Source organism: Rhinatrema bivittatum, chromosome 7, assembly GCF_901001135.1.
Source record: "Rhinatrema bivittatum chromosome 7, aRhiBiv1.1, whole genome shotgun sequence".
NCBI classification, from domain to species: domain Eukaryota; kingdom Metazoa; phylum Chordata; class Amphibia; order Gymnophiona; family Rhinatrematidae; genus Rhinatrema; species Rhinatrema bivittatum.
In genome coordinates, this window is record NC_042621.1 from 209,562,714 (window position 1) to 209,575,732 (window position 13,019).

Here is a 13,019-nt window from a genome sequence, read left to right on the forward strand (position 1 = left end):
TACAATGACATATTACCCAAGGTTGCCAAAATGCACGGTGAAAAATTCACTTGAACAGAGTCTATTTGTAAAAAATGTGAAGAATCTCATATATGAGGGACTAGATGCAGCAATCAGGTTCAAAAAAGTCTCTACATATATTGAGATAAAGGCTCCAATAATGAATCATTCGAGGAAATAATAGGACAACCTGGTGGATTGGTCAGTTGTTTATGAATCTTAGGGAGTGTGTAGAAAACTGGTATGCAGGGAAATACAAAGAATTTCTCTTTTTATGTAACTAACCCTGCTCCAATGCTTCTTCAGTTAGAATTTGTATTTGTATTTTTAATTCTTGCGATGGGTCCTCAACTAATTTCCAGTAGCATTCACCATTGTCCAACAATATGCACAATCCTACAAGTTCAACTTTAAAATGTATTCCTTCAGCTGCAGTTCTGCTGAATATAGAAAAACCTCTTGTTCAGGATCTGCATACTCTGTCCTGAGGCCTTATAAAATACAGATTCAGTATATTCTTGCTGATTGCATGAATTATCCTCACTAGCAATCTTGACAGATAATATCTGTGCAAGTATCTGATTCCTGGATTCAAATCATTTACCCTTGGGGCTGAATTTTCAAAATGTTACATGCATACATGCATTCATTTGCTTAAGTAGCCTCTACTTATGCATTCTGTATTTTATAAAAGTCAAAAATGCATACATATTTTCACTTTTGCATACACACATATGTGTGCAAAAGGGACATTCCAGGGCAGAGCCAACACTTCTGCACATAGCTACTTTAAAAGACACATGCAATCATTTGCCAGTTTACTCGCATATTTGTACACCTGCTAATTATCTGGCATAAGTGATATTAAATGTGTTTATACTGTAGTACTGACTGGGTGTTAGGCTTGGGTGAACTTGGGGGGGCTTCAGGCTAAATAGCCAGGAAGGCTCAATGACCTGGAGAAGGATTGGATGAACTGGTGGACTAAATGGTAAACTGGTTAAATTTGTTTATGCATCGATGTTTTAAAATTGGCCACTTTAAATGGAATTATGCAAGTAAGTCCTACTGTAATTTTGCGTATATATTTTTAAAATAGGTAGGAAAAGTGTGCATGTTCAATGCGTTGATATATGTAATAGAGATGTGAATCGGAACCGGAATCTGATCGGTTTGATCAGATTCCGGTTCCGATTTGAATTTTGATTATCGGCTGCGCCTGATCCGATAATCAAAAAACACTCCCCCACCCTCCCGAACCCCTAAAAAAGGTTTTAAAATTACCTGGTGGTCTAGTGGCGGCACAGGGAGCGATCTCCCGCTCTCGGGCCATCGGCTGCCACTAATAAAAATGGCGCCGATGGCCCTTTGCCCTTACCATGTGACAGGGTATCCGTGCCATTGGCTGGCCCCTGTCACATGCTAGGAGCACTGGATGGCCGGCTCCCCGCACCCCCACTGGACCACCAGGTAATTTTAAAAGGTTTGGGGTGGGGGTCGGAAGGGTGGGGGAGGCTAAAGGGGTCACTTAAAAAAAAAAACCACCCGACCCTTTAATCAGGGCATCAGCTCCATTTATATTAGTGACAGCCAAAATGACGCCGATGGCCCAAGAGCGGGAGATCGCGCCGGGACCCCCCGCTGGACCACCAGGTAATTTAAAACATTTTGGGGGGGTTCGGGGTTTAGGGGTTGTTTTGGTGTGCTGGTTTTCCCGCCGTTCCCCCCTCCCCCGATTTACAATTTTCACGATAAATCGGGGGAATTTATATTGTATCGCGACTCTAACGATTTTTGACGATTTAAAAAATATCTGATGATTTTTTTAAATCATCAAAAAACGATTCACATCCCTAATATGTAGTTTCAGGGCTTTGCATTTATTTGTAAGTATGTTATAGGGTAGAAATATGTATATTTTATAAAACACATATCATATGCACAGGTTGTAAAATAATTGTATAGATCTGCTCATGGCCATAAATGCTGCATACATTTTTATGTAGCATTATGATAATAAGATACAATATCCAATTTAGATAAATAATCTCTTTATATACGGGTATGTACACCCTGTGCATACCCGTATATAAAGAGATTATTTATCTAAATTGGATATTGTATCTTATTTTATTTCACAGGGATAGAGACCGGGCTTATGTGCAACCTGTAATTTTATCACATGTGACCATCAAGGGTAAAAAATTTACAATATGCAACATGTACACGAAGGCAACAATAATATGGAGAAACCAGCATAAAAGGTGCCATTCATGAACATTTAACTTTTTCCCTGAAGAAGCCCTACAGCTTGGGCGAAACGGGTATCCCGTCGGGTTTCATAAATAATACAGTAATAGTATATGATTATAAGATTGGTATTGGTTAAATCATAATAGGTATTTACTTTATAGAATTCTTTTAGAATATGTATTGTTTGCTATATGTTGGGCATGTCAACATTAGTTGGTGATGGTGAACATATATTTTGTATGTATTGAATTTTAGATATAATTAGGGATATAGTATGAATGGAATGGTATGAGTGATATGATAGTAATGATGCGTCGTTGTTAGTTCTTAAATTGTGTATGTTCTTAGCACATAACGGGTCTAATATAAATATGTTAAAGTTATTTCGAAATAAAAAATGTATATATACTTACTTGTTGGCATTATAATTGCGCCAAGTCCTCTGTTTATATAGTGTACCTATTAATAGAAACAGAGGTGTACGTATTTGATTTACGGCATACATTTGTATGACAGTTATCCTCCCTGATTCTTAGTAGAACTACCACAAAACACTGCTCCATACCAGACTGTAAATTCGATGCCAGTTCGTGGAAAATATGCAAAATCATTAAAACAACCTATCCAAAAGTTGACATCATCATAGCGTATCCTTTCAGTGAAAACTGTCAAAAGTCCATTGTTAATCAGAGTGAAGTGTCTCTTTAATTAAATACTGTGTCACACCGTACTGATCAAAAGGAACATCTTCTGGCATTATTGTACAGCACTGTATTGTCTAAACTTCTTGCCTAAAATAAGTTTGCAAGATCAAAAGTAATTCTAAGTATTCCTGTCATTTCTGTTCATTTATTTCAACAAAATGTCAGAATATGAAAATTTCCATTTAGTCAACTGAAAATGTAATCAAATATTTTAACATTTTGTCCTTTAGGTCATATATTGGAATACTGTCTCATTTCCTTGATATGAAAACTATCCCCTTGGCAATGTATTATATTAAATGATGATAACTAGCGGCTAGAGGAAGGAAATGGCTTGTGGTAACTTTAGCTGTAACATTTATGCATGGGGTTAACCTGCATGGATCGGCAGTTACAACCTTAAACAGTAGGCATGTGGGTAACCTGCATGGAGTGGTAGTAACAAGTTGCAATCCTAAACATTTTGTTGGGCAGGCTGGATGAACCATTTGGGCCTTTAACTGCCATCATTTACTATGTTACTATGTTAAAGACAAAAAGAACATTTGTTTTTACATACATATTTTCCTACCATTTTTCCTGGAAAATTTCAGATGATAGTTATTATTTTGTATCAATTAAAGCAGGGATGGCAAACTCCTGTCCTCCAGTGCCACAGACAGACCAGGTTTTCAGAATATCTACAATGAATATGCATGAGAAACATTTACATGCACTGCCTCCATTGTTTGCAAATTTATCTCATCCATATTCATTGTGGATATCCTGAAAACCTGGTCTGTTTGTGGAACTCGAGGACTAGAGTTTGCCATCCCTGAATTAAAGCATGGAATAAGTACAGGGGTTCCTATATGATGGGAAAACAATGGTAAAGCTGTACGTAGAAAATATAACCAAAACAGTTGACTTTTTAGATGTTCCCTGCTGTCTTGTTCTTAGTTCCATTGTTCTGCATAAGTTTACCCAGACTGAGTGGAGGCATTCCCAAGAGCAGGATTGGGGAGAAGTTGCAATTATGTGCATATGTTTGTATTTTCAAAAGTATGTGCATAAAATTTCTCAACATTTCTGTGCACAATTTAGCAGGTGTAATTAAATGCTGATGGTTTAGGAGGGATAATTTACATAAGTCTGTGCATGTACATATGTGTATACTTGTACATTCCCTTTGAAAATGAGTGTAACTTATGTGTGTATTTGTCATCTAAATTATGTGAGCTGTTAAAATACTCACCACTATGCTAAAATCAGTATGCTTATTTTTATGCTGTTGTAATTATTTCTTGTAGCTTTTTTATGTTTTAAAATGACAAAACCTTATTTTGTACTTTTGATCAGTTTGTAAATATAGAGGTACAGCACAACGATGAAAGAAATGGAAACATGCAATGCAGTACATACATTTCCAATCTTGTATTAATAAGCCATAAAGTATATCAAATATACATACAGCTTTTGTTCATGAAAGAAACTTCAATATGGTGAAAGGTTAAGTCTCAAGAGGATTTTGTTTTGCTTTTCAATTCCAGCTCACTGCAGTTGACGCAGACGAAGGGCTAAATGGGCAGATCACATATGAAATTCTGGCTGGGGCTCTGGGGGACTTTATCATCAACAACAGAACCGGTCTTATCACCATTGCTCCAGGTGTCACATTATCAGTAGGGCAGTCCTATGCTCTGACTGTCAAAGCATCTGACAATGCTCCTCTGGCACAGAGAAGGTAATTTATGCCATAACAAAAACATATGCTTTTTTAGCTGGTTCATTCAATCAATTAATTCAGAATGTCACAGTAAGCTATTTTGTACTGTGAATATGAAGTCTCATGTAGTTAAGAGTATGAAGTAGTTTATATTCTGAAGAATGTGTTGAATAACTATTTTTTAATTAAATATATAGAGCATTATGTATATATCTGAAACAAATGTAAATAACCACTGTGTGTGTGTGTATGGGGGAGGTAATTTTCCAACAGCATGTATAACTAAAATCTTTTACCCACAGACTTTAGCCAGAATTTTGTAAGCAGATTTATGGACATGAATTTGATTTTAATTTTTGTGTGTGTGTGTGTGTGTAACTGGAACTGAAATACACACATGAAGTTACACCTACTAAGGAACAGGTGCATGTTTTTGAAAATCAAAAGTATGTTTAAAAGTTCTGTCCCTTTCCCATCTCCACCCCAGGAACATCTCTTTGTAGCATACGTAAAAGTGCTTTCAAAATTGCTTTTGTTCACACTTTGATGTGCACAATCCCCTGGACAATTTTCCAAAAGGCTATTTAGGTGCCAAAATCTGTGGTTATATTACACAGAACTCCTTTTGAAAATTACTCCCAGTGAAGGCAGCTCAGGATGACTAGCTTCCTCTCTCACACAGTATAAAAAATATAAACTCTGATACACCCTGTGATATCAAGGGCTGCGACTCTATTAGCATTTCACATACACATGACAATACCCGAGCTAATTCAACATAATAAACCCTTCATTTTTCCCCAGATGCCAATCTGCCAAAATCTCAGCAAGGTGGGCTTCCATGGCCTGTAGGCATAGATTAGCCAGACACTGCTGCCTGTAGGAATTCCTTTATAAAGGCCTATGAGGGTTAATTGCAGTAATAACTAAAAATCAGTAAAACATTCTAAGTTTGCATTTTGCTGATTTTCCAGTTATGACTGACATTAACACCTGTTACTGCTTCACTGACTGGGCCCAGCACACCCCAGGAGGGAGCTTCTGCCAGATGCAACAGCATCTAATCACACCAACTGTTTCCATAGTCTCCCAGTGCTGTCACCGTCAGCTGGGCAAGGTGGATCCACACTGCCCTAAACAAGTAATCACTCAGCTATCCCACCCCCTTTCCAAGCTGCAACACACAGAGCAAACTATACATACAATAACTATATATCTAACAATGGTAAGTAAGTAGGTGGGAGGGTGACATGTCACAGTGGACATAGCAAAGGAGGGGGAACTTTGTAGTGTCCCTCCTTTATCCCCACAGCGGGATTTCTCCTCAAATTCCCATTCAGCATATCAACCACCAATGTTGATGGATGGGGTGTTCAGCCACCCTAGGCCGTGATGATGTCTCGTAATGCTCTAGTCTACCACCTACCCCGCCTAATACTTCCGCCAGCCTTGTCAACTACCTCACAGCAGGGATTTTCCCCCTATGTGGATCAAGCCATGTGTGTACTTATGGTTTTGACTTTCTCTCTCCCATCCTAAAACCTGTTGGTTGGCAAGCAGCTGGAGGCCAGGCTTGATGCACAATTTATCAGCAAGACCAAGCCCAGCTGCCTTCCCTTACATTTGAAATTCAATTTATATTCAATTTATATTATTCCTTTCTCTCATTTCTAACTATCATACTTTAAACTTTTCTGCATATGCTTTTCCAGTTACATAATACAATGCTGAATGTAATGTAGTTGTATGAAAGGGAACTACTTAGGTTATAGAGTTGTTCTCCCCTTTGCACATAAGAGTTCTTTGTCCAAACTGGTTCATAGCTCTTTAAACTACAGTATAAAGAGATTTCTCATCAGTCCCTTGTACTCATTTGACATTAGCCTTATTTCAGCTTAAAAGATAAATAGGATATGTACCATATAAAATGTTTCATATACAATATAGAAAAATATATTTTCCTTCTAAGAACCCTTGACCCTGATTAAAGTGTTCATTTTAGTAAAGAATATTCTCAACTAGAAAATGCTATTTTTGAAAAGGATACAGGAATAAATATTCTAAGTTGAATGCTTTAGTAAGAAGAGTTGTAATCTGTTTGTATAAATAAATAGAACCCAAGGACTCCATATTCACTCACAAACCTGCTAGAAAAGTTAACCAGGTTAATTTATCCAGCTAACTGTGTCATTTTTCAAAATGCATAGATGTTCTAACGTGTTAAATGGGGTCTATCACGCTTTAGGTGCAAGGGATGGCACATTATTTTTTCAATGCAAAGAAACATGCAAATTGGCTGATTAGTATGCAAGGGAGTGGGGTTTATTCAAATGAGGGTGTCACAACACACATGCTGATTTAATGCACAGTAATGCTGGATTTAATGTGAGATTAACTAAACCTATTGGGGTAGATTTTAAAAGGAGTGCGTGTGGCATACATGTGCGCACGCTACCCAGCATGCACACATGTACGCCTGATAGTCTGCGTGCCCAAGTTATAAAATCAGAGGTCGGCGCGCGCAAAGGGGTGCACAATTATGCACCTTGCTCGCACCGAGCCCGCTTCGAGCTGTGCTACCGTCCCCCATTCCCTACCCCCACCCCCCCCTTCCCTTCCCCTACCTCGCCTGCCCTTTCCCCCCTACCTTTTTTCTGCTTCTTTTTTATTTCATAACTTACTGCAGCCCTGGGGCTGAAGTAAATTGTGCACGCCAGCTGAGCAGCAAATATGGCCGCTGTGCCGGGAGCCTGACCCCTCCCCACTCCTTTTTGCAAGCCCCGGGACTTACACACATCCCGGGGCTTTACTCGCGTTGCCGGGCCTTTTTAAAATAGGCCCATTATTTTTGGCGGTACTGAGGAAAGCATACCTGCCATTATTACGGATCATGGTTATTAGCGCAGAACACAATATTTTGTGGCTGTTCACTGGCACACCTAGTAAGGCCTCCTGGGCCAATAAAAACAGCTTTTATTACCTGCCCTGTCTTCCTAAAGCTACTATGTTTGGGTCAAGTTTACTTGTAGTGGACAACTGGAAGCTTCAGGCTGTTCACCGCAAACAATAACAACAACAACCGGCAAGGGAAGTTCTAAGCCTTCTTAGGGAAGGACCTGCACCAGAGCATGAGCAACAGGCCTTGCAGGGAGAGGTTGAGGACCTACCACTACACTTGGCATGCAGGTGGACATGATGGAGGAGATACAGGGAGGGCATCTTTCCAGTGCAAACCTTCTTGCTGGGCATGCCAGAAGATTATGTGGTTAGCAATATTGCCTTAGCTCTCAGGTTATCCTGAAGTCATATGAGGAAATCCAAGGAGATCTGGATCCATCCACGGAAAGGTCCCATGCTATACTGGGCCTCACCAGACTATTGGCCATCCTGCATTTCATGGAATCTGGATCCTTTGAGATGACAGTAGGGGTTGTCAGGGGAATGTCCTAAGGTACTTTTTCCCACTGTCTGGGAAAGGTCAAAACAGCTGTAGGTGACTGCATTAATCGCTGCATAGCATTCCCTTGGGACAGGCAGGATTTGATGGACATGAAGAGAGGCTTTTATGCCATTGCTAACTTTTCCAATGCTGTGGGAGCTATTGACTGCACTACATAGCTATCAGCCCACCATGGAACAGGCAGGAGATTTACCACACAGAAAGCTCTTCCATATCCTCAACGTGCAAGTGGTGAGTGACACTCAACAATGCATCCTCAACGTGGTGGCCAGGTACCCAGGATCCTTGCACAATTCCTTTATACTCAAGCAATTGGGCCTCTTTGAAAATTTTGAGGATGCCCTTTATGGTGAGAGCTGGCTGTTAAGTAAGACAGATCCCTCTTTCCTTATTCCCTCTTTGTTTATAAGTTCATCGCTTACATAAGTGCCTTGACAGTTAGGTATACACAACATTGTGGCAGGGCCTGCCTTTCTCTCCCCATGGTAGACAGGCCTGCTAATGTTGTGTGGCCAAACAATGAACTTGCCACTAAGGTTGGGGGGGGGGGGTCATCCAACCACAACACATACTTTCTTCAGCCTCACTTTAAACCTTTGCCATTTTCATTCCTCCATTTGGAGATGTTCAAATATCATGGGTTAATCACAACCTTTTAGTGTCCACACTGCTGGGAAAGTCGGATATGCTGTGCCTAGTTAGTGATGGCTCAACCAGGATGTCAGGTCCAGTTGGGCTGCAGAATCACACTGGTAACACTGAAGCTGCAGCCAGTGCAATATTGGCCCTGGCATGTTTACTTAGTGAGGACACACCAATGTGTGTCTCTGGAAGACATACTGCAGAGCAGCCAGGGACTTGCAGAATCATACCACAAGGTTGATGTTTTTTGGCTATGACATGCGTGATACCTGTGATGGTCAGCATCAGGGTATGATGAGTGCTACAAATGGGTAGCTTAAGCTTGGTTATGTGTAACAGGCACATCTAAGGTTGCAACACCAGATGCAGTTTCTCAGTCCAGAAGATCAATCACAGATAAAGGAAGAGCTTTAGTGTTCATACAGTGTGACTAAAGAAGCTTGCATGAACTTGGATTTTTGCAAAAGAAATTTAAGGCTCATGGTAAACTACAGCTTAACTTTTACTGTCAAAGTCCATGGTATTGTGATTGATGAAACCATTCTGTCTTTGCCGCAGGATATTCAGGATATGGGTGTTGGCCCTGGCTCCTCGCCCCCATTGCTATTCCCCACATACAGGAAGAGATGAGGTACAATGATGTTATGGAGTGCTAGGAGAGCGATCCCACTCCTGGGTGATGTGTGTCCTTGGGCCACGGCTCGACCCCAGAGGACTCTGAAGAAGTGCCGTGGGAGGCGTGGCATGCCCGAGCATGGGCTGGACGGGAGCAGGGCTGGAGTAACATGGAAGACAGGCCCTCCTCCGGACCTGCACGCTTTGGAAGACCCAACAACGCAATGTTGGTCTTGTGAACAGTCCTCCGACCGTTCCTAGCCCTTTCAGACCTGCCGCAGGGTACGGCACGAAGCAGCAGGCCGGATGGAGGCCAGGGCAGCGAAGACTGGAACATGGATTCAGACGAGACTCAGGAATGACGTAGACTCAGGCATAGACGTGGACTCAGGAATGAGGTGCAGGATCCATAGACGTGGACTCAGGCATAGATGCAGGATCCTTAGACGTGGACTCAGGCAAAGACGTGGACTCAGGAATGAGGTGTAGGATGCATAGACATGGACTCAGGAATGAGGTGTAGGATGCATAGACATGGACTCAGGACGAGGTGCTGGATGCATAGACGTGGACAGGCACAGGCAAGGACTCAGGACTGGATGCACAGAGGTAGAATCAGGAACGAGGGCTGAAGGTAGACATGGGCACTGACCCTCAGGGCGCCCTACTCAGGCCACCCGCGGGACTGAGTCGCGGACCACCCTGTCCCATGCGCGCCCTACTCAGCCCTGGAAGGCTGGTCGCGGACCACGCAGAGAGCGGGAGAGCACAGGAAAGAGGAAGCAGGTTCGCTGCTCTCCAGGCAGCACAAGGCAGGAATACGCTGCTCTCCAGGCAGCACAAGGCAGGTTAGGCATCAGGATCAGGAACAAGGATATCTGGAACAGCAGGAACATCAGGACTGGAACACATATACTGGAATATGAGACACACCTCTGGGCTGGAACATGGACATCAGGAACATCAGGACTGGATCAAGAGACAGACCTTGGGACTGGAACGGCAGGCAGACATCAGGACTGGAACACTGAAGACATCAGGACTGGAACAAGTTGACAAGAAGCTTCAACGGGAAACATGGAACATTGGACCTTGCAGAAGGCTGGAATACAAGGCATCTCCTGGAACGAGGATCTCAGGAGTGACCAACTCCTTGCGAAGGCAAAGACACACAGAAAGCTGAGCCCTTTAGTAGGGCTGAGGTGGACAACGCCCAGGGAGGGGTCAGCAGGGGGCCACACCTGGCTGGCCCTTTAAGAGGAGCAGAGAGGCGCGTGCTCGCGCCCTAGAAGGCTGGAGAGAAGAGCTGGCAGCTGGTGGGGTCCTCAGCCACGTGGAGGGCCCAAGGAAGCCGCGGAGCAGCCCTGGACTGGAGCTGGGTGAAGGCAGTTCAGTGGAGCAGCTCCCAGCCGCATGGACAGGAACAGAGAAGGTAAGGCTGGCTGCAGGCACCGGCAGAGAGAAGTGCTGGCTGCAGAGGAAGCGGGGGAAGGGCTGACTGCAGGAACGGCTCCCTGCCGTGAAGACAGCCCCAGGAGCAGAGGTAAGAGTGCAGGCACTGGCAGGGACGGCTTCCCAGCCAGGCAAGGACCCGGGCTTGAAGCAGGCACTGGGAGAGACGGTCTTGCTGCTGGCTGGAGGTCCCAGGATCGCAGCAGCACGTCGGGGGAAGGCAGGAACAGGAGCAGAGAAGCAGACCGAATGGCAGCAGCTGTGGAAACGGCCCCAGCTGATTCAGGGAGAAAGAAGCAGCCCAACTGGCTGTGGCTGTAACGAGGTAAGAGTCTGCCTATGCTTCTTGTGGGCAGGAGCGTAACAGTACCCCCTCCTCAAAGTCCCCCCTCAAGCCTCTTGTCAACAGCTTGAGAAGAAGGCGGTAGTCCATACCGTCGAGGGCAAGCGAGGATCCAAGGACGAGCTGGTATTTCTTGGCGAGTAACTGTAGCGAGAAGGATACAGAAGCGGTCAAGGTCCAGGCAAGACAAACACAGAACATGGAATGCTGAAGGCGTAGATCAGGCAGGGTGTAGGGTACAGAACCACAAGATGGCATCTTGGTTCAAGGATCAAGTGGTAGAGGCAGAACTCCTTCCAAGACTTGGCTTAAATGGAGGTACTCAGACTTAAGACTGAAGCTGTGGTGCAGGCTGGAGTACTAGGTGGAGATTAGGTGCTGATTAATGGTTCCAGAGACTTGGGACTCCAGTAACACAAGGTGGAAGAGTTGGAGCAAGGCGTCAAGGTAGCAATGCAAGACATGGCGAGAAATGATCTTGGTTTCACTAGAGGATGGAGGACATCCCCAGTTGGTTCAAGTTGGTTTTGAAGTATGGTGGCACGCTCGGAATTGGGTACCACACAGTAGTTCACGGGTCAGGGTTGAAGGGCCCTGGTGACCGGATGACTTGGCAGTCTTTAGAAGCTATGCCGTTTAAGCAAGCGTGACTTCCTTTGATGTGTAGATGCAAGAGGGCAGGTGAACTGCTAGTCACTCCTGGTGGTCACAGCTGGATTCAGGCTTGGCAAAGCATGTAAGCTAGAGTTCTTCGGTTGGTAACAAGATTCCTTAGTGGAGACATATTGCTGATGCTCAGGTGGGTAGAACTGGCAGCTCAAGTAACTGGTGGTGAGAATCTGGATAGAGTAGTGCAGAGGATTACAGGCACAAAAGTTCAGTAACTCCCATCTAGGAGTGAGCCCTAAGACTGGGCAGAATCTTGGTGAACAGACACTCACACTCGAGTGATCCTAGGCTGATGGTACAGATGGACATCTTCAGGATGGCTTTAGAGCAAGCTGGCAGTAGGTTACTTGGAAATGCACACTTGGACCAGTACCTTTGCTTGGATGGTGAAGCTTGCAGCAGATCCCCGAAGAGGCTGTAACATGGAACTGGACTGGTGCTCGGGGTGGTGAGCGAGACAAGCATGTGGTAACAGAAGTACTGTAGAGGCTGAGCAGGAAGAGCGAAGACATCTGCTGGTTCAGCTGGAAAAGATGACTGACACTCCAGGCCCCATTGGAAGGATGACCACAGATGGGGTGCAGGCGCCTCCTGCAGGTCGTCTGGAGAGGTGTACCACAAGCTGACAGGTAGTAGGCATCACTAGTAGCATGGAGAACCCAGTGAGCGAGATGCGCAGGAATTTCAGCAAAGTAAGCTCTTCTGCGCAGGTACCTTTTGCTGGTGAACAAGCATTCTCGGAGGGAAAAAATAAAAAATTCTGGACAAGATGGTCATGCAACACAGGAAGCAGGTGCTGCAGCGTGGAATATGGTGGTAAACCTGGGTGCAGGCGCATCCTGCAGATCGTACAGCAAGTGTACCCAGGCTAAGCAAAAGTCCCAAGAAGGTTCTTGGTGAAAGCAGGTGCTAGGCCTCTAGCGGTGTGGGAAAACAAGAGTTCAAATAAGCTGGCGCCTCCAGCAGGTCGGTAAAGCACAGTGGAAAACTGGGACTGAAGTTTTTTTTCCTTTTTAAAAAAAACTCCTTTGGCAAAGAAACTCCGGAACTTGGCACAAGCCCATCACAAGGACATGAACGCCGGACACATGGCCTTCGCAATCTGTTGTGGAGGCTAGGAGAGCGATCCCACTCCTGGGTGATGTGTGTCCTTGGGCCACGGCTCGACCCCAGAGG

General features: G+C 44.1%; 1 protein-coding gene across 1 annotated transcript in view; it reads left to right on the plus strand.

Moving 5' to 3' along the window:
- The window catches only part of PCDH15 (protocadherin related 15), a 2,056,285-nt gene that overhangs the window by 1,043,752 nt on the left and 999,514 nt on the right, over nucleotides 1–13,019 (plus strand). The window contains exon 15 of the mRNA XM_029609778.1: nucleotides 4,487–4,680. Within this exon, the coding sequence (XP_029465638.1) occupies nucleotides 4,487–4,680 (194 nt within the window). The remainder of the gene's footprint in view (nucleotides 1–4,486; nucleotides 4,681–13,019) is intronic.